General features: G+C 43.5%; 1 protein-coding gene across 1 annotated transcript in view; it reads right to left on the bottom strand.

The window, feature by feature from the left end:
* CPED1 (cadherin like and PC-esterase domain containing 1) overlaps nt 1–16,217 on the bottom strand; it is a 135,190-nt gene extending 118,973 nt beyond the window's left edge. Inside the window, exons 1-2 of the mRNA XM_081023526.1 lie at nt 16,063–16,217; nt 15,126–15,615 (exon numbers count right to left, since the gene is read on the bottom strand). Coding sequence (XP_080879652.1) covers nt 15,126–15,383 — 258 coding nt within the window. The 5' untranslated portion in view covers nt 15,384–15,615; nt 16,063–16,217. The remainder of the gene's footprint in view (nt 1–15,125; nt 15,616–16,062) is intronic.
* Nucleotides 16,218–22,535: the final 6,318 nt, after the last annotated feature.

The following is a 22,535-nucleotide window of genomic DNA, read 5'->3' as shown; positions in this document are numbered from 1 at the left end:
CCCTCCACAGAGGGAAGCTCTATGGCTTCCAAACATGGTGACTATGGGGTTGTAGCACTCATCTCACTCTTAGGCTGAGGGAGTCGGCGTTTGTCCGCAGACAGCTTTGCGGGTCATGTGGCTAGCATGACTAAATCGCTTCTGGCGCAACTGGACACTGTGATGGAAACCAGAACGCACAGAAATGCCGTTTACCTTCCCACCACAGCTGTACCTATTTATCTATTTGCACTGGTGTGCTTTCAAACTGCTAGGTTGGCAGGAGCTGGGACAGAGCAACAGGAGCTCACCCCGTCGAGGGAATTTAAACTGCCGACCTTCTGATCAGTAAGCCCAAGTGGCTCAGTGGTTTAGACCACAGCGCCACCCGCGTACGCTGGCAGGGGCTGATGGGAATTTTAGTCCAACAACACCATCCTCTGGTTAAATGAACATGTAATATAAATATTGGGACACAGGTGGCACTGTGGGTTAAACCACAGAGCCTAGGACTTGCTGGTCAGAAGGTCAGCAGTTCGAATCCCCGCAACGGCGTGAGCTCCCGTTGCTCGGTCCCTGCTCCTGCCAACCTAGCAGTTCGAAAGCACATCAAAATGCAAGTAGATAAATAGGTACCGCTCTGGCTGGAAGGTAAACGGCGTTTCCATGCGCTGTTCTGGTTCGCCAGAAGCAGCTTAGTCATGCTGGCCACATGACCCAGAAGCTGTACGCCGGCTCCCTCAGCCAATAAAGCGAGATGAGCGCCGCAACCCCAGAGTTGGCCACGACTGGACCTAATGGTTAGGGGTCCCTTTACCTTTTTAATATAAATATTATTCCATAAGGATGACATAAATGTTTTACAACTTTTCTCTAAAGAAGAAAGCAAAATTTGTGTGTGTGTGTGTGTGTGTGTGTGTGTGTGTGTGTGTTTGTAATATCTGACCTTGGAAAGATTCAAGAATTCTAAATGTTTTAGTCAAGCCTACTACCACTAATGGTCCAGTAGAAACGATAGCCATTTCATTTTTGTGCTTTTAATTAGCAAATAAAACTTTGACAGAATATATACTTAGAAATAAAACGGCCTGACTGGAACACAGCCAAACCAAGCAGTAATTTTCCTTCACAGGCAGCGATAACGGTTAAAAATAGTTCCTAAAAACATTGCACAAGTCAGTTTTGGAAAACAGGATAATAGATCATCTAGCCTCTCGTTTCCAAAGCGTCTAGACAGAAAGCTTTTGTACTGGATTGTTCTGCTTCTGGAAGGAGTTGACCCAAACACTTTCGTCATAAACTCTTGATTTAAATGCAGATGCTTTGAAATATTTCCTTGGCCACTTGTTTAACAGACCACAAAATGTAAAACAGGGTCTACTTCTAGACATTAATGTTTCCTACAGCAAAAACACACATGTAGCGCTAAGAGAATAAATATGTTCTAACTGGACGATGAAGAATTTGGCTTCTTTAGTGGAAACTTCCCTTTCCCTTTGAAATCCAGGATCCCTAGTTTTCTCTAATTATGCCATTAGCAATGAGATGTTTAGCATACAGGACTGGACTAAGCATATTGTTAAGCTTTCCGTTTAGCCACTGCATCCGCTGGGTAGAAACCTGAGGTTTGGCTTGTCAAACCCGAGTTCAGATTCCATGGATCGTTTCAAGATTGTGTTCCGCACAGGACCTATACTGAAGGCAATAGATTCATATTAAATAGTAGCAGGATTTGTATTTCTGTTATACTGAGATCCATCTACACAATACATTTAAAGCAGTATCATACCACTTTAAACAACCACAGCTTCTCCCAAAAAATCCTGGAAACTGTAGCCTCTTAAGCTGCAGAGAATTGTTAAAATATCCCTATTTCCCCCCTCCAAGTGTCCCTATTTTCCAGGGACAGTCCTGGATTTACAGAAGCCGTCCCGGTTTCTGATTTGATCCCGGAATGTCCCACTTTTCTTTAGAACATCTCTGTTTTCATCGGAGCAATGTTGGAGTTATGAGACCCCAAGCCAAGAACCTAAGTTACTATGCAATCTTCAGAAGGCAGCCCTGTATAGGGAAGTTTTTTAAATGTTTGATTTTTTTATTATGCTTTTGTATATGCCGGAAGCCGCCCAGATGGGCTGGGGTAACCCAGTCAGATTGGTGTATAAATAATAAAATCATCATCAACATCATTATAGAATAGGACGTCCCTATTTTAATCGGAGAAATGTTGGAGGGTGACTCCCAGTCTTTCCTGAGAAGAGGAACTGATTGTTAATCTGCTTAGGGAACTGTAGCTCTGTGAGGGGAATAGGGGTCTCCTAACAACTCTCAGCATCCTCAACGAACTACAGTTCCCAAGATTATTTTGGAGGAGCTAGGGGTGCCAACTTGAATAAAACATTGGGAGGACCAAGTAAGGTCTTTTCTGTATAACTGGTCACAAGATGCAGCACACACACGTCATTTGAATGGCAATGCTCATCCATTTCAAATATTTTATTGGGGGAGGGACAAAGGGGCCTTGGCCCCTGGGATTTGGCTTCTGTATGGGGAGCCATGAGTAAATAGTGGCGTGATGCTGCTTTAAATGCATAGTTCTGCTAAGGCAAGGTACTTAGTGTTATGTACTGAAGTTCTCACCCTGGGCCAGCAGGGGGATACTGTAGATAGTTATGCAAATGAAGGATCGAAAGTGACGTTCAGTGATTGGATAGTTTGTATGCAAATGAAGGATCGAAAGTGACGTTCAGTGATTGGATAGTTTCAGAAAATGGCAACAGTTACATTGTTCTGGAGCTCTATATAAGCAGGCTGACTGAGCTCCTCAGTTAGTTCTGTTCCAGCTTATAAATAAAGAATCGCTGTGTCGTCTGATATGTTCGCCCACAACTTAACACTTAGTAAGATGGCTTCTACCAAGTGAGACCACCAGTCCAGCAGCTTAGTATTGCTGAGACTTTCAGCAGTTCTTCTGAGTCTCAATCAGGGTATGCCAGGGATAAACCTGGAATGTTTTCCATGTAAAATACGTGCTCTATCACTGACTCACGGCCTTTACTTTCTGACCAACAACATATAAAGTTTCTTCCCCCTTCTTTTGAGATATATTTTAAAGACCTGAACTGTGTTTTGGTTAAAAAGCAACCTGTCAAATTTCATGTTTCCCCTTTTCTGAATGAGTATCATTAAGCTGTTAACCATTTTGTACACAAAACGTCACCATCACTATTAATTCTGTTTAAATTTTTGTCAGTTGAGCCTGTCATAATTCACAGTGCTTTGGAAGCGACTTTCCAATTTATGCAGAACTTTGCCAATCTTGCTTTTTCAGACCCGCTTCTACATTAAAAAAAAATGTACCTCAGGCTGAGTCTTGGCATGAAAAGATTCAGTAACAACAGATGAAAAGAGCCTGGTCAAATAATTTATGCTTTTTATACTCCTCTAACTAGGGTGGGAGGATGGTTTTACTTTTCCAAAAGCAGCCTCATTTGCTGCACTCAAGAACAATTTTGAAACAGATAAGCATATGTGATGTGCTGACGGGGGTATATTTATCTAGTTATAAATGTCAAGGAAATAACCATCAGATTAGTTGACGTGCAGAGTTATAGAATCTAGTAATGATAAAACAGAAGCAGACATATAGGTGCATCTATGAAAAAGTAAGGGACGTGGGTAGCGCTGTGGGTTAAAGCACAGAGCCTAGGGCTTGCTGATCAGAAGGTTGGGGGTTCGAATCCCCGCGAGGGGTGAGCTCCTATTGCTCGGTCCCTGCTCCTGCCAACCTAGCAGTTTGAAAGCACAAAGTGCAAGTAGATAAATAGGTACCACTCCAGCGGGAAGGTAAACAGTGTTTCCGTGCGCTGCTCTGGTTTGCCAGAAGCGGCTTAGGCATGCTGTCCACATGACCCGGAAGCTGTAGGCCGGCTCCCTCGGCCAATAAAGCGAGGTGAGCACCACAACCCCAGAGTTGTCTGCAACTGGACCTAATGGTCAGGGGTCCCTTTGCCTTTACCTTTATGAAAAAGTAATACAGCTGCAGTTGTTATCTCTGACACAAAATGTCTGCTTAAATAGAAGAGACGCTCAGCAGCCATAAGGTTTGCGGCCACCTCAAGAATACGTCTCCCAAGGACATAGCTGCCGTGTTTCTGTGTTTTCTCACCTTGTGTTGTAGGACCCCTGGACGGTTAAGTCCAGTAAAAGGTGACTATGGGGTTGTGGCGCTAATCTCACTTTCAGGCTGAGGGAGCCAGCGTTTGTCCACAGACAGCTTTCTGGGTCATGTTGCCAGCATGACTAAACCACTTCTGGCACAACGGGACACCGTGACAGAAACCAGAGCGCACGGAAATGGCGTTTACCTTCTTGCCACAGTGGTACCAATTTATCTACTTGCACTGGCGTGCTTTCGAACTGCTAGGTTGGCAGGAGATGGGACAGAGCAATGTAGTTCACCCTGTTGTGCAGATATGAACCGCCGATCTTCCAAAAGGCTCAGTGGTTTAGACCACAGCACCATACGCATTTTGTTGTAGCGACCGCTGGCTCTCCCTCACATCCAAACTAATGACAGTTAAATACAGCATTACTGCTTCTCTGCACCCCATTGCAAAAGTGCAGGATTGTTTATCAGCTGTGAGAACTATAAGTTATTCCCACTTGGCTTCTGCAATGGTCCTGTAAGAAGGATTGCCACTGGGGAAGTGTGATGCAAACCAAAGAGCACAGATGCGATGTGATGCAGTTAACTCAATGGCCCTTCCTAAGCAGCCAGGTTATGTACGGTAACTCCTCTCTCTTATTTCGAATGTGGGTGGGTTGAATGAATCCAAGTAGATTAGGCCAGCTTCATGGGGTTCCTTCTCCAGTGTGGATCCCCCCCCCCTTTGTGGATTGTGTTTCTAATCAAAGTCAGACATAGATGAGGCAGGATTACTAAAATTACATTTTATGCCAAGAGAGTTCTAAAGAATGAGCTCTGCTCCTCCCCTTCTATCTTTCAGAATGTTAGCCCTAAAAAATAAAATAAAATAAATCTTCTTTTTTCGCCAATAGGACAGCAATTATGCACAAGTTCCTGAGCCAATTTCGTATTTAAACAGAAATGGCTTTGAAGCTATGCAAGCTAAAGAGAGCACCAGAGGCCAGCAAAAGGCCTTGCATTAAAAAATAAGATGAAAAGACAAAGTGCTTTCCCCACTGAATATTATATTATTATTATTATTATTATTATTATTATTTGAATTTATATACTGCCCTATATACGGAGGTCTCGGGGCAGTTTGCAGGACAAAATCAAAATATAAAACCACAAAATATATGATCAAAATAAAAACAACAACTCAGTACCCTCGCACACACAAAAACCACATTTTAAAAGGGCATAGGATGTCAATCAAAGGCCTGGTTAAAAAGGAACGTTTTTGCCTGGCGCCTAAAGGTGTATAATGAAGGTACCAGGCGAACTTCCCTGGGGAGAGCATTCCACAGACGGGGAGCCACTACAGAGAAGGCCCTTTCTTGTGTTGCCACCCTCCGGACCTCTTGAGGAGGAGGGACACGAAGAAGGGCCGCAGAAGGTGATCTCAGAGTCCAGGTAGGTTCATATGGAAAGAGGCGGTCTATGAGGTATTGCGGTCCTGAGCCATTTAATCTATCTGTCTAGCTATTATCTATCTATCTATCTATCTATCTATCTATCTATCTATCTATCTGTCTATCTAATCTATCTATCTATCTATCTATCTATCTATCTATCATCTATCTATCTATCATCTATCTATCTATCTATCATCTATCATCTCCTGGGTATCTGTGCTGGTAAGTTTGCATCACACTTACCCAGAAATTAATAGAAGTCGTTTGCCACATAGTTTCTACCATAGATTATATGAAGTAGTGTGTAAACACTGAGCATCCATCCACATTTTGTACTGACTAAAATATAGCATGTTCGTAACCACACTCCAGCAAAGTTGTTGCTGGAAAATGGTATAAGCCAACCATGCCCGCTGCGAACCACCCAGGCATTTGTCAACGGAAAGCAAATTTCTGGAAAGCAAGTTAAATTTATTGGGACCACTAGGAATACCATGGAGCTATAGTGAAATCTTGGTGTCTTGTTTTCAGGGGTGCCAAGAGATGGATGGAAGCTGGCTAAAAGCCACTTGGCCCAATGGAAAGAGATCCACTCAAGTGGCACCCGGCTCAACTTCATTATTTATTGTGCTATAAAGCATGTCCTCCCTAAAAGAGGGCACGTGTTGCGGTGAGACCTGGAGACTGACCTCCTGGATGTGGGTGGGTATATTGGACAGCCACAATGCCCGATTGGTAGGTTCCTCTTTGCTGGGTTTAATCTGGCCAATGGGGAGCTGTTTAAATGGATCAAGGGACCTATATATACCCATGCACGTGACCCAGAGCTTCCTCTTTCGGCTCGTACATCAGAACACCCGCCCACCTCTCCCTATATTTAGGGCATGTTGCGATTGACCTTGCTATGCCATCATGTGTCGTCTGTCGTTGGGACAGGGGCACGGCAGGAATTTTCCCCACTTGGCTGATTGGCTGTTGCCATTTGGGTTTCGCCTGCCACATAGCAAATCATCACAACTTGTAAGGTTGCGGATAGGCACTAGGTCAGGTGATAGGGATGGGAGAATGGACTCGCCATCCCTATGTGAAGGATATTCCATTAAAGGAATCCAGGGACTCAACTTGGTTTGGTCAACCTCCGAGAGGGGGTTGTGCCTGTGCCTGAGTCCAGGGGAGCATCTGGGGAGTGGATATAGTCTGTTCTCAGGCTTTCTACCTACCTCAGGTGTTCACCCTTGGCTGACCTATGATGGAGCTCTGGATCAGCTCTACCTGCAAGGGTGCAGGGAGCTAGTTGAACCAGAGCCTATGCAACCACTCACTTTCTGTAATCAATAAAGTTGTGGCCTAAATTCTGCCAAAAACCAAAACTATAATTTGAGTCAGTTGTGTGTTTATTTAGGGGGGAGGTCTCTGGGTGTGAACATGCAAATCAGCTGCCAACAACACCCCCAATGTACGTTTCTGAAACACGTTTCTTTGTATTATCATATGGAGCTCCGCCAGTTGTCCACACCCCTCCAGCATGTTTTATTGGGATATGGTTTATTTAGGGCTGCTATATGTTTAGGACATTGCCAGGATTTCGAAGGCAGAATTGACACCCAGGAAGAATTTCTGAAAGGTGGCGCTTTGCCCTGGATCTTAGGCAAGTCAACTGCAGAATCGCATTTTTGCCTTAAAAAAAGAAAGCTCAGCAACTTCTGGGTTTTCCATAAAAAATGTTCAGCAATTTTGAGGTCTTCCTAAAAACAGCTCAACAACTTTCAGGGTGTCCTGGCTTTAACTTTTTGAAATATGGCAACCCTAGAATGCTTGAGTGCTTCCTACATTGCTAGAAAGAAACTAATTTCCTCTATCTTTCTTTTTTCCTTCTCTGGAGGCTATTTAAACATTTGTTGGCTTTTTATATCACTAGTATTTTTGTTCAGGAAGGAGGAGGATTTGAACTGCGATGGCTGGAATGCTACTCTGCTTCTCATTGTTTGCTATCTAAATATAGGGCAGGCCCCTAAATCAGGGAGATATGCTTTGACTGTTGGCATCGTAGCACACAGAGTGGGCTGAACGGCTTATGTGGTTGGTCGACAGAACTTTGGGTGTTGGGTGGAAAGATAGTGCTAAACACAAACTCATTTTGCTTAATAATTTGACATATATATTCCAAAAGGAAGATGTGGGCTATTGTTCATGTATGAGTTATTTCATGCAGATTATAAATTGAGTGGTACTGGGTTTAATGCTTGGACGGAAAGGTTATGGAAAACAGACCTGAAATTTACGGCATGTTGTATGCTGAAAGAAAATTTTATGAAAATGATGTACAGGTGGTATTTGACTCCTAGTGAGTTAGCAAAAATGTATAGAATAAGTACAAATACCTGCTGGAAATGTAAAGAGAAAGAAGGTTTTTATCGTATGTGGTGGTCGTGTAAAGCAGGCTCTCCTGTTGTTTTGGGACTACAATTTCCATCATCCCTGACCACTGGTTCTGTTAGCTAGGGATGATGGGAGTTGTAGTCCCCAAACAGCTGGAGGGCCGAGTTTGGGGATGCCTGGTATAAAGCTTTCTGGGAGATGATATATAATGAAATGAAAATATGTTTAAAATAACTTTTGTTAAAAAACCAGAAGCTTTTTTATTAGGAATTATAGGTACCGACATTCCAAAGGAGCAGAAAATACTTTTTATGTGTGCGAAACAGCCGCACAGATGCTTTTAGCCCAGAGATGGGTTGAAGAAAGAGTCCCTACAAAAGAGGAATGGCAAACCAAGCGGATGGACTACATCAAAATGGCAAAGCTGACTGGAAAGCTCAGGAACCAAGAGGACAAAAACTTTTTAAAAGAAGGTTGTTGTGAGGATAAAATGGAGCAGGGAGAGCCATGTACCTTGAGCTTCTTGGAGGAAAGGTGGAGCCCATGAGGTCTGGAGGGTGGCAACAAGAGAATGGGTCTTTTCTGTAGTGGCTCCCCATTTGCAGAATGCTCTCTTCAGGGAGCTTCACCTGGTCCTTTCATTTTATATATTTTAAGTGCCAGGTGAAAACGTTCCTCTTCAACCAGGTCTTTGACCGATTAATATCCTATTAATAGCCTTTTAAATGTGTATGCGGGAAGGGGGGGTTATTGTTTTGTTGTTTTGGTTTAATTATTGACTTGCGTTTTATCTTGCATTTTGTTCTGTGAACCATCCTGAGATCTTGTGTTGAGGGGCGGTATATAAATTTAATAGAATAAATAAATACATATGAATGTAGTAAATAATTAAATTTCCAACCTCTCTCCTCCCTTAGTTGCCTTGTGGTCAAGCACTGCTTTGAAGTCCGAAGGCAAATATAAATAAATTTGCTGTGAGAACTGCATAGATTTCGTCTAACTTTTAAAACAATAAGATCAGCCATTCTTCTGAATGCTCAGAACTTGCACAGCTACAAATATTCAGTTCAGCTGACTCTAAACTGGTCCTCCATTCAGCTGTCCCTATTTTAGGTTGATTGCAGTTCCCACAGGAGTGTGGGTCAATCTGGGCTAGCCACAAAGAATGTACTACCTACTGTAATTGAAGTTCATATTTCAGCAACAGGAAAGAGGATGAATACCAGAGCCAGGCCTTGTCCCTAAATATACACACCAGGACAAACTTTTGCCTCCTTGTCATGTTGTGTATTGTGGAATCGCTTCCGTAAACTGAGTCAGATCATTAGTCCACCTAGCTAGTGGTTCTCCAGAATTTCAGACAGGGATCTCTCCTAGCTCCAGTGTATTCTCCTTTTTTAGTTGTTACTCTAAATGCCTATCTATCTATCTATCTATCTATCTATCTATCTATCTAGGGGAGGGGGAAGGTGACAGTACTGTGTACTCTGTACCTCCAGAAAAAAGCACTGCCTAGCCCTACTGGGACATATTGGAAACTTTATGCATTTATGTGGTCAGGGATGATGGAAGTTGTGAGTTCAACAACGTCTGCAGGGCCACAGGTTCAACATCACGGTGCTATGGTGTGAATATTGCCCTAAAAGGGTTCAAAATTATTAGAAGGGATAAACTTTTGTCAAGCGTCTTAAAATCTACAAGTGATAAAATACTAACAATCAAAGAAGAACATTCTAGATGCATTATTTGGAGATACTTGCTTACAACTATGTCATCAAATTACACTCAGACCTGCTACTAAGAAATCAGCAAAAGGGTATCTGAATCAGTGTTCTTTTTTTCCTAAGAAAATGTTTAGGGGTACTCTCATTTCCCCACTCATATTGAAATACTGCCCCTCAGTGAGGGCAAACTTAGATTCACAAAATGTTTAGGGGTATGCGTACCCCTGTGTACCCCCAGAAAAAAGGACTGATCTGAATTATCAGCCACCCCTTAGATGAAGCTATATCTGGATTACAGAGCAATTTCTAGATGCAAGCTGCCCAATAATGAGGGGCGACAAGACTGTTTTATTTATAGTCATGACATAGATTTGTTTGTAATAAGAGAAATGGTCTGGAGGACATTTAATTTAAAGAGCCGTCGGCACATTTTCTAACAAATGTCACCAGGAAAATAGCTCGTACAGCCACAAGAGGTTGTTCACTTCATAACTATGATCAAACAAATGACTAAGGTTGAAATATTTCAGCACAGCTGGAATGTGGGTAACTCAAGGACAAGTGGTTGTTTCTGGCACACAAAGGAACTATAAACAAATACTATGATGTGAAAAACATAGAATATTCTCTGGCCACACTTAAGAGCCTCTGAATCCAATGGAAAAGATGGAAGCACATTCCTAAATCTGGATCATTCCCTCGAAGTTTTGTCTTTTTGCTGTCATGGTTGCTTTTCAGAAAATCATTTAATGAACCTGAAAGCGGCCTTGCACGCAGCTCTGAAATACTGCCGATCTCTACATGCAAGCCTGAGGGCAATTTGGGGACAAGAAACTGTGCTAATTAACCTTGGAAGTCACTTGGGGGAAAAAGCCCTATCATTTGACTTGTGTGTCTTAACTCCATAAAATTCCTAACGCTGTTTCGTAGATCATTGCAGTACTGGAGCTTGTCAAAGAAAGAAAGAAAGTGTAAAATCCAGTATTTAATAGCATGTAATGTCATCATAACAGGGACGTGGGTGGTGCTGTGGGTTAAACTACAGAGCCTAGGGCTTGCCGATCAGAAGGTCAGCGGTTCGAATCCCCACGATGGGGTGAGCTCCCGTTGCTCGTCCCTGCTCCTGCCAACCTAGCAGTTCGAAAGCACGTCAAAGTGCAAGTAGATAAATAGGTACCGCTCCAGCGGGAAGGTAAACGGCGTTTCCATGCGCTGTTTCAGTTCTCCAGAAGCGGCTTAGTCATGCTGGCCACATGACCTGGAAGCTGTACGCAGGCTCCCTCGGCCAATAAAGCAAGATGAGCACCGCAACCCCAGAGTCGGCCACGACTGGACCTAATGGTCAGGGGTCCCTTTACCCTTTACCTTTAATGTCATCATAAGGCTAGGTCACTGCACTGAGGACGGCGTGGATCAACTTTTAAAAGATTACTGGAAGAGAGGGTCACACTATTACAATTTTCCTCTGCTGCGTTAACTCCCCAAGTGCAAAATGCAATGTAAGAGCTTTTGAACAAATACACCAACTGTGTAGACTAGCCGGTGTGTATAAATAGCTGTCCGACTAGCAAACTAGCAGTGCAGAAAACCTCAGTTATGCACACCACACCCTGTAGTAAACAAGCTTTCATTCTGCCAAAACTATATTATTTCTCTGGAGGAAAACTAACTTGTAGTGCCCAAGTGGTGTTGTGCATAGTGTTGGGCTTTGACCTGGGAAGAAGAAGAAGAAGGGTTTGGATTTGATATCCCGCTTTATCACTAGGAGGAGTCTCAAAGCGGCTAACATTCTCCTTTACCTTCCTCCCCCACAACAAACACTCTGTGAGGTGAGTGGGGCTGAGAGACTTCAGAGAAGTGTGACTGGCCCAAGGTCACCCAGCAGCTGCATGTGGAGGAGCAGAGACGTGAACCCGGTTCCCCAGATTACGAATCTACCGCTCGTAACCACTACACCACACTGGCTCTACTACACCACACTGGGAGACCCTTGTTCAAATTCTCAACCAGCCATGAAGCTCGCTGGGAGACTTTAGGCCAGTCCCAATATTTGTCAGTCTAACCAGCACACATTCTTGATGCAAAGCTGGGGATGCCCCCCTAAGGTCCTTTGAGGAAGGATGCGATAACAGTGTACAGTGGTACCTCTGGTTACGAACTTAATTCGTTCCAGAGGTCCGTTCTTAACCTGAAACTGTTCTTAACCTGAGGTACCACTTCAGCTTATGGGGGTGTCCACTGCCGCCATGCGATTTCTGTTCTCATCCTTGGGCAAAGTTCTTAACCCGCGCGGGTTAGCAGAGTCTGTAACCCGAAGTGTTTGAAACCTGAGGTACCACTGTATTGAATGAGTAAATAATGTGTTAATCCACAAGAACTCTCTTTTTCTCAACAGTCAAATAGACAGGAATCCGTCTCCTATAACTGCACACATTCAGGATATTTCAACAATTGTCTACCAGGAAGTCCACCAGACACTCACCACTGCTTCGTAGTGTCGAAGCAATGATTCTTCAACATCAGCTTCGTTGGACTGGTTATGTTGTGCGGATGCCTGATTATCGTCTTCCAAAGCAACAACTCTATTCCGAACTTAAAAATGGAAAGCTGGTGGTCAATAGAAGAGGTTCAAAGACTCTCTCAGGTCAAATCTAAAAAAATGTAGTATAAACACCGACAACTGGGAAACACTGGCCTGCAAGCGCTCCAGTTGGAGAACAGCCTTTACCAAAGGTGTCATGGGTTTAGAAGACGCTCAAACTCAGGATGAAAGGGAGAAACACGCTAAGAGGAAGGCACGCTTGGCAAACCCTCACTGTGATCAACTCCTGCCTGGATACCTATGTTCCCACACTGGAGGATGTGTGGATCCAGAACTGGCCTCCACAGTCACTTACGGACTCACTTTTAAAACTATGTTTATGGAAGATAATCTTATTTGGCTACAAGTGATAGCCAAAGAAGAAGCAGCCCACCAGAGTTGCCACCACCACCATAAATACAGAGCACCACTCACTATTATTTTCACGCATCCCTACAATCTCTAGTTCAGGCCGATGGAGCACTGCTTCACTCCAGGTCATTAGGGCCTACAGAAAAGAATTGTGGGTGATACACACTTAGGAGGACTGGGTTTAGCTCTCTTCTTCTCATTCCCACCCTCAGACCTTCCAAGAGTCCCTATTTTCCAGGGACAGTCCCAGATTTACAGAAGCCGTCCCAGTTTCTAATTTGATCCTGGAATATCCCACTTTTCTTTAGGACATCCCTATTTTCATTGGAGAAATGTTGGAGGGAATGGAGTTACGTGACCTCCAAGCCAAGGAGATAAGTAACTATACAACCTTAGAAGACATCTGCAGGCAGCCTTGTATAGGGGAGGTTTTTTTTAATGTTTAATGTTTTATTATGTTACTATGTATGTTGGAAGCCGCCTGAAGTGGCTGGGGCAACCCAGTCAGATGGGCACGGTATAAATAAAATACAGCAACAACAACAGAGTAGGTTACCCCTAGTTTCATTGGAGAAAGGTTGGAGGGTGTGCACCCTTCGCTGTTATGCTTGTAGGTCAGGTTAGCTGTTCCAGCACACAATGAGCCAAGGAAGAAAAATAGTCCAATCTCCCTAATATGCCAGCATCAAATGGCTTGGACTTTGAAGACAGCATCATATTTTTAAGTAATAGGTCAGCATACAGATGAGAGAGAAAAATTCAGTAGTCCTGGGAGTCTGCTTCCATGATATGCAACGATACAGTCCAGGATGCAGCAAAATTTTGGAGGTCCTCATAATCAGAACATTCAAATTGTTTTTGGTCTGAAATAAGAGGGCCAGTTTGGAGGGTTCATAGCAAATCAGTTTAGCACTGTGCTAGCCATCCAAATCTGTTCAAAGGATTGCAATGAGGCATAAGCAGGATTTCGGGATAGGGTTTACTGGAGGCTAAGTCAACAATCCTATACCAACTTGCAAGGCAGTGAGGCCTACTCAACACAATTATTTCTGAGCAAACACACTTGGTCCTGGAATGGGAATAACTATATATTTACTGAGTCAAAGGGAAATTCTCTACCCAGCAAATTCCATCATAGTAGTTCTATGATTATGGAGGAAGCGTTTAAAATGTACGAAAAGTGGTTGGTAAACACTCAAGGATATTATTATGTAGACCACTTCCTGTGGCCAGAGGCTAGCACAATGCATTCTATGATCACTACTGTTCCCTGCTTCCTTTATCCTATTTGATACGCAATCCTATCCTTCTCCTCCCATCCTTCATCTCCCTGTTTCTTTTTGACATATTCTATATGATTTGAAGCCGTAAGTCTTGGAAGAAGCAAAGTAGGATAATAACAGATAAATGCAAATCTACGGGACGTGCCTGGAGTTACTGTTGCCTTTGCCTTCACAGGACTTTGGGTTTCTTGTTATGCATTTAGTGCAAACGACGCAGAACCACATACATTTTCCAATGAGATTGGGGTGCCACGATTGCTACTGGGCAACTGCATTTTCTCCCTCTCTCAGGGTGCTTTGACGTGGGGGCTTAATATTGTAAATGGGTCATTCAGAAATGGTTGGCAACAGATTTTGTTTAACTTATCAGATTCTCCTGGCAAGAGTGATCTATATTAAATAGGACGTGTAGAAACATGAGCTAGCATTTGATCCCAAGGATGTTGTACAGATGCTGTGGGATGCAGGCATGAGGAGAACCCATCCCACAGTCAACATCCATCTCAGAAGTACCCTCTGTCTCTCCCCATTCTATATGTCCTTTTCGTGTAAGCCCACCCACCTTTCCTGGACCGATTCCTTTGACCATGCTCTTTGTGCTTCAGCAGGGATGGAGCAGGAATGCGATTCGGTTCGCATCAAAAGGTGAAGCTGCCCAATTCGCAATTCAGAAACAATATGCGAACTGGATCGCAGCCCTCCTTTAAAATGTGCAAGTCGCTGAATTTTGCGATGCCGTTCCACAGCCAAGTCACGAGTACAAAAATAAGCATGCTAGAGTACAGTATGCATACATATCGATATGTTAGGGAATATAACATTACAAAAATACGTTGCGTTTGCAAAATTGCGTACAAATGTGTACGTTAGGAAAAGTTCACATTAATATGCTGACGAATTTTTATGAGGACTTTTCTTTGCTGTTGAGGCAAACTGATGCAGAGAACTGAACTTAAGATTGAAAAAAATTGAAAAACTGAGAAAAACATATCTGACATATTTGCCTACCCCTAGTTTCACTCCAGGGGTGTCATCACTTTGGAACAACCTCATCTAGACAATATAACAGGGCCAAGGATGCACCTTAGCTAGCAAGCAGATCCATCTCTGCATATTTGAAGGTTAATTTTAGCTGTGACTGCCAGAAATGTGTCTCCAGTTTTCTAAGCCAGTTTTTCATTCTGTACTTGTAGCTTGTCTTACCTCCTTCCGTACTTGTAGATTGCTTGAAGGAAGGACGCAACGGGCTTGCCTTGCGGAGACCTCCTTGTATCTCCTGTGCTGTACCAACTCCGAAACCACTTTGTCTGGTAGAACTCCATTGCCAACTGGTGAAATGTATCTCCTCGTCCTTAAGGGTGTCAGGGTCTGGTAGAAAAGGCAAGCAGCCAGCACCAGCACCACCAGGAACGGGCGAAGTCGACACCACCTCCGGCCAGGCAGAATCTGCCGGCAAGCCATGGCCACCCTGGGTTTCTAATGTTGTCCCGTTTCCACATTGTAGGAAGAGTCACTGTGGCTACTCTTCATCAACGCGAAATAAAGGGAGAAACGTGACTTGCCCGCAGGGAAACAGAAGTGCTCTCCATCACTTCTGGGTTTGAGTTTTCCCATGGCACGAGCGGCGAGAAGTTTGAGGTCTCTGGAGCAAAACGGACTACGACAAACGGCCCTTCAGGAAGCAGTCCCCGACCTGTGCAAAAAGAGAGGAGGCAGGAAAAGAGAAAGAAGTCAAACATACGTACGTTGTGTGGGTTGGGAAGGAGCAGACTTCAGCATCCTGAAATAGTTAGTGGCAGAAGGAATCTTACCGTTTGGAAGAAAGTTTATCCCACAAAACTCCAGCTGAACAACTGCATTTGTGAAAGCGAAAGGTTAAAAATTATGAGGTGTCTTTGTACAGCTGAAAAGCACCACAGATTTCCTCGTAGGTCCCCCCCCCCCCACTTCTGTTGCTTTTTAAAATACTGTTTCCTTCATTCCAGATCTTTTTAAATTGCCTTTTTCCTGTCGGCAAATGTGCATGCCTTCTCTCAAAGAGAATTCATCTGGTTTCAAACAAGCCGAAAGGCTAGATTTCCCTCGGTTAAGTTTCTTTCTTTCTTTCCAGCTTTCGGAGTTCAAAGTTATGTTTACTTACTTGGGTCTTAGCCCTGTCAGACGTTTTCCATTCTCCCCTAACGGGCTGCTGATTAAAACCACTCGGAGCAACGCAGCCTCATGACTCCAGCTCATCTCCACACACACACACACACAGCACTCCATCTGAACTCAGTTGGACCACAGACATATAAATAAAAAACAGGACTGCCCCAAGGGGTGGGGTTACGTTCACCAAGCTCTAAAAAGCCTCACACGCTGGAAGCTATAGGAGCAAGGCTGCTGGATCACACAGCAACAATGTGCCCCCCCCCTCACATGCTTCCAAGCTATACAAGGACTCTAAAAATGTGGCTGGAATACAGACAACTCAAACATAATGAAGAAAGAGAAATGTTAAACCAGTCTGAGAACTGTTGCTCTATGAAGGGAATAGAAGTCTCAACAATTGCAGGCACCCCCCCCCTTTTAAAGCTACATTTCTTTGGGGAAAGCCATAGCTATTTAAAGTGGTACGATACTGCTTTAAATGTAGAGTGCAGATGAGGCCTTTGTATATTAATTAGCGGCTTCTTGTTAATGTGTTCTTACTGAAGATAGGATGGCATGCAGAGAAGAAAGGCCTGGAAACCTAGTAAGATTTAAAAAAGAACAACCTGATTCTGTAGGTCAGACATAGGGAAACTCCAGCCCTCCATATGTTTGGGACTAAAATTCCCATCATCCCTGACTACTGGTCCTGTTAGCTAGGGGTGATGGGAATTGTAGTCCCAAACATCTGGAGGGCCAGAGTTTGCCTATGCCTGCTGTGGGATGACCAGCTTCATATAACCAACTTGCTTAAGTCGCGTTAATATATGAAAGGGTTAATACCATAGAGTAAGCTGCTTTGCAAGGCTTAGCTATGTCACTTCCTCTTACCTTGGGAGGAAATAGGTAATGAAGCCTCTACCTGTGAGTTCTGTGTGTGAGGTTTGAGCTGGTTGTTCCGGCTCAGCTGCATGGCTTTCATCAGCCTCTTTTGTGTTTCCATACCAATAGTTTAGAAGCTTTGACCACTTTGCAACGAAGCTACATTTTACTGCCTGTGCAACTTTTCTGACTGATGTATGGGAAAGCACATGAATCTGACCTTTGAAGAGTTTGTAAGTAAACCACTTTTAACTTACCAAATTTGTGGTCTTTTCCTATACTGGGGGGGGGGACGACACTTTGGAAGGAACTTCTAAATGGAACAGTTTTGAAACTCACTTGGAAGTTTTTACAGCCTATTGTTTCCATGCTGTACTTTGCTGCATATTTTGTGATTTTAAATCTCTGCTGGGGTTCTCGTACCAAAAGATTCTTGCCCTAAACTTGGATCTTGGCACCCTAGGAAATTATTTTTTGAACCAACTGATCGAATATTCAGTGGTGGGGGGAAGCATCTGGTCAAACCCTGCTGGGACTGTATCAGTTGAGACTACAGATGTGATTGCATGTTTGTATGCACTTTGATGCTAGAAACCATCATTTTGCACTAGAATACTTAGAACAAGTTAAAAACTGGAAATGCTATCTAGTCTATTCATCCTTAAGATTCACAATAACTGTATCAGGTGCACTGAATATTCTAGCTGCACTGCTGAGGTTCTGCAATGCAAAAGGGGGTCAATAATATATACCTTCAATTTTGAAGGTGTATAAAACCAAAATAGTTACCAAGGTTACATATAGTGTACAGGTTTGGATCTTGGGAGTTAATAAATCCTCAGCGGTGACACAAACCACTTTTTTTGAGAAATATATTTTGTGTGCTAAGATGTGTCTGCAATGTTGTTCTCCAACTGGAAGCAGATATTTGTTCTCTATGGATTTGGGCTACCTGTCCTCGGTTTTGCTTAAGAATTATGCTTCTTCTTGGCCAACATTGGTTAATAACAAAGGTAAACACCTCTGAAGGGACGCGGGTGGCGCTGTGGGTTAAACCACAGAGCCTAGGACTTGCCGATCAGAAGGTCAGTGGTTCGAATCCCCGCGACGGGGTGAGCTCCCTTTGCTTGGTCCCTGCTCCTGCCAACCTAGCAGTTTGAAAGCACATCAAAGTGCAAGTAGATAAATAGGTACTGCTCCGGTGGGAAGGTACACAGTGTTTCCGTGCGCTGCTCTGGTTCGCCAGAAGCGGCTTAGTCATGCTGGCTACATGACCTGGAAGCTGTACACTGGCTCCCTCAGCCAATAAAGTGAGATGAGCGTCACAACCCCAGAGTCGGTCACGACTGGACCTAATTGTCAGGCGTCCCTTTACCTTTTAAACACCTCTGGCTATTCACTACCTATCTTCTGCCACTAGGATTAGGAAACCCACCAACAGAGACTTCTATTACTTAACTTGTAAAATTCATTCACTCTTGTAAAATGTGTCTGCTCACCCCTATACCTCAGTCTGCAAACAGGGGTGGAGGACTTCTGGTTCACAGACCTTATTGGGCTGGCATGGGTTCCCATCTGACCTGTGAGGCTAAACCTGATGTCATATGTGACATCTAACAAGGGGCAAGTGGAGATACAACTGCCAATGCACAATCGGGAACCTTTGTGTATGTTTCCATTTTGCCATTATAGGGCAGTGAGTCGTGTTACAAAGCACAATTCCAGTGTGGGCAAGCAGGGCTTGTAGTCATAGTGATGTCAGGTGACAGTTTTTTGGGCGCGTGCGAATTTGTCCACTTGTCTAAGGGGTCTGCCAAGGCAGGTTATACGGGGCAGAACCTGGCCTACTGGCTGGATCCAACTCCCCATCCCTGATCTGAAACCTCATAGCGATTATTGACATGCTCAGTATTGGGCAACATTAACTATTTCTAGATTACAGGCAGGTATTTGTGAAACGTCAATTTATGAAGTTGTCTAGGCACTTGAGAGTTTGTCCAGTGGCCCAGTAGAAACATTAGTCCACATTTTCCTATACTTAATAGTTGTTAAATAAAATAAATTTTAAAACAAAAAATAACAATAAACAATGCTTCTCATTGCTAAATTGAAGAAATATAAAGAAATATAAATTAACCACAGTAACATTTCTTCTAGAAACATTCCAAACCTACTTGAATAAGCTGTAACTTTTATAGGGTTATCTCCCATAAACTTTCCCTACGGTGTCTGTATTTTAAAACTATTGCTGCTCTTTTATTTTGTTATACTCTTAACGTCCAGGGCTTTTGCTACGTTCTTATTTTAAAAGGCACAATTTTTGTGCGTTTTCCCTGCTGTGGTCGTCTTCAGAACCCTGCACTACATTTGATGTTTATGGGCTACAGGCCAAATAAACTGAAACTGTATTTGGCACTTTGTGAAGGAGCCTAGCCTCTTCCTGAGATCACAGACACTCCCAACTCCTCTTCCCATGTGGCCAGGAGGGTTTTAAAAAAGCTGACTTTTTAAAAACTAGCCATAGTTACTGTTAAACCACAATTCCCAGTTTGGATTAAATGACATACTGTGTTTAACTGAAAGATGAAGCAAACACTTCTGAACTCCTCCTCTTAACTGTGGGAGGATGAAAGGGGAGCGAGCGCATGCCATCCCAGGAGGATGCTAGGTTCATACACATAGTGCTCATCCATGATGGAGCAAGCAGTGCATCTAAACATTTCCTTTCCTTTTGGAGAGCTAGAATATGAGGGATAAAGGTTCTTTAGCTCAGAATGTGGTATCTTTTTTGTGGAAGCGTCTTTCCTACATGGAGGAGCACTCAAACTATTCCATCACCCAGACTGTAGAAGAAGTACTATCCTGGAAAGACTGTACTGTATGTTGTTTATTGAATGTTTCAATTGGCTCCAAGTCAAGGCTAGGGCTGGGCAATATGTGGTTTCCAACATTGTGATATATCACCAACTAAACATCACAATATACAGATATATTGCAATGTTTAAAATAAGGATGGCTTCATGGCTTTTCTTGCATCGTGATCTTTGCCGGCAACTGTTCTTGTGATTCGCTGCCCCCAGCATATGAGGCAGGGGAAAACTGAGCCGACAAAGTTAACAGGGGTTGCAGGAATCATAGAATCATAGAGTTGGAAGAGACCACAAGGGCCATCGAGTCCAACCCCCTGCCAAGCAGGAAACACCACCAGAGCACTCCTGACATATGGTTGTCAAGCCTCTGCTTAAAGATCTCCAAAGAAGGAGACTCCACCACACTCCTTGGCAGCAAATTCCACTGTCGAACAGCTCTTACTGTCAGGAAGCTCTTCCTAATGTTTAGGTGGAATCTTCTTTCTTGTAGTTTGGATCCATTGCTCCGTGTCCGCTTCTCTGGAGCAGCAGAAAACAACCTTTCTCCCTCCTCTATGTGACATCTTTTGATATATTTGAACATGGCTATCATATCACCCCTTAACCTCCTCTTCTCCAGGCTAAACATGCCCAGCTCCCTTAGCCGTTCCTCATAAGGCATCGTTTCCAGGCCTTTGACCATTTTGGTTGCCCTCCTCTGGACACGTTCCAGTTTGTCAGTGTCCTTCTTGAACTGTGGTGCCCAGAACTGGACACAGTACTCCAGGTGAGGTCTGACCAGAGCAGAATACAGTGGCACTATTACTTCCCTTGATCTAGATGCTATACTCCTATTGATGCAGCCCAGAATTGCATTGGCTTTTTTAGCTGCCGCATCACACTGTTGGCTCATGTCAAGTTTGTGGTCAACCAAGACTCCTAGATCCTTTTCACATGTACTGCTCTCAAGCCAGGTGTCCCCCATCTTGTATTTGTGCCTCTCATTTTTTTTGCCCAAGTGCAATACTTTACATTTCTCCCTGTTAAAATTCATCTTGTTTGTTTTGGCCCAGTTCTCTAATCTGTCAAGGTCGTTTTGAAGTGTGATCCTGTCCTCTGGGGTGTTAGCCACCCCTCCCAGTTTGGTGTCATCTGCAAATTTGATCAGGATGCCCTTGAGTCCATCATCCAAGTCGAATCAAGAGAAGAAGTGGCTGGTTTCACAGCTCCTAGATAGGTTGCCTTCCCAGTTTGATGAGCCCCATCTGCCCCTCTTGTGAATAGTTTATGGATGATTTTGTTCATCGATTCATAGATTATGGGGCTGAATCCAAGATCAGTAGAGTGGAGTTTTGCTTGGACCTCCCTTCTCCTCCTTGCAGCCCTCTGCGCTCCCCAAAATCTGCTCTCATGTTGGGGACCCAAGGGATCCACAGGGGAGAGGAGAGGAAGGGGAAATCTGTGAGCAGATCTCTGCTCCACACATGCACACACCCCATCGGAGATATTGGATGATCACTGCTAACAATGCTTTTGTTCGCGTCAACACCATTAGGGGGTATGGTTTGGGTTTTTTGTAACATCTTTATTCAAAGTTCAAAAAGTACATACCGTATTTTTCGTTCTATAACACGCACCCGACCATAACACGCACGTAGTTTTTAGGGGAGGAAAATCCGTAGGCATGCCACCCGTAGGCATTCCCTCCATAACACGCACAGACATTTCCCCTTACTTTCTAGGAGGAAAAAAGTGAGTGTTATGGTGCAAAAAATACGGTAATTATATGTGCACCAAACATGGTGAGATGCAAACAAAAGAGAGAGAGAAACAGAACCTGTGCAGAAGGGAAAACAAAGGGGGAACGGACCCAAAACTGTATACTTTACGAGGTTGTTTTTGTACTTCACCAGATCTTAACCTATTACAGTATTTGTAAGAATGGATTCCAAATATCATTGAATTTGTCCATGGCAAGTCTGCATTTATATGCAAGTTGTTCATATGTTGCGAGTTTGTATAAATCTTCAATCCAATACTGTTAGGGTGTATGTTACAAACGCTGCAAATGCACAAACGAGCTCCGGGCTTTAAGGCTGCGATTCTACAGTTACTGGGAACACACTTCATCAAACTCAGTAGGACTAACTTCCACGTAAACATGTGTAGCCTGTAAATCCCTTATTGCCAGAATATCAGATTTCGGAACAGCCAAGAGTGCCAAGGGTAACCTCTGGTGGCTACTGCAGGAACTTCTTCAAGTTTGTGTTAGCCTTTTGAAAGCGACTCCACAGCACTACAAATAAAGCCTGTCTGTATGAGTGCTAATTTTAACGTTCCTGGGGACCATGTGGTTTTTAAAAAACACAAAGTTGTACAAATTTTCCAGCTGTAGCAAGACAATTTAAGAAGAACTGTACTATGTTCAGGCGTGCAACATTTCAAAACAGTTACTGCTGCATCATTACAAAAATTCCCAAATTATGCTTAAAACAAAAATGAATAGCAATCCTGAGGTTTAGGGATAGGGCAAGAGTATTTAAATCTTGCTGCATAAAAATAGTTATGGGAGAAATCCCAGTAAAAGCACTTTTAAAGTTCTATTGATCACGCTACTGCTATGGTTACCAATCAATCATCCTATTACAATGGAACCTCGGGTTAAGAACTTAATTCGTTCTGGAGGTCTGTTCTTAACCTGAAACTGTTCTTAACCTGAAGCACCACTTTAGCTAATGGGGCCTCCCGCTGC

Source organism: Podarcis pityusensis, assembly GCF_964106645.2.
Source record: "Podarcis pityusensis genome assembly, chromosome: 10".
NCBI classification, from domain to species: Eukaryota; Metazoa; Chordata; class Lepidosauria; order Squamata; family Lacertidae; genus Podarcis; species Podarcis pityusensis.
Note: the sequence above shows the minus strand (reverse complement) of the source record. Positions and strands in the feature narration are given on the sequence as shown.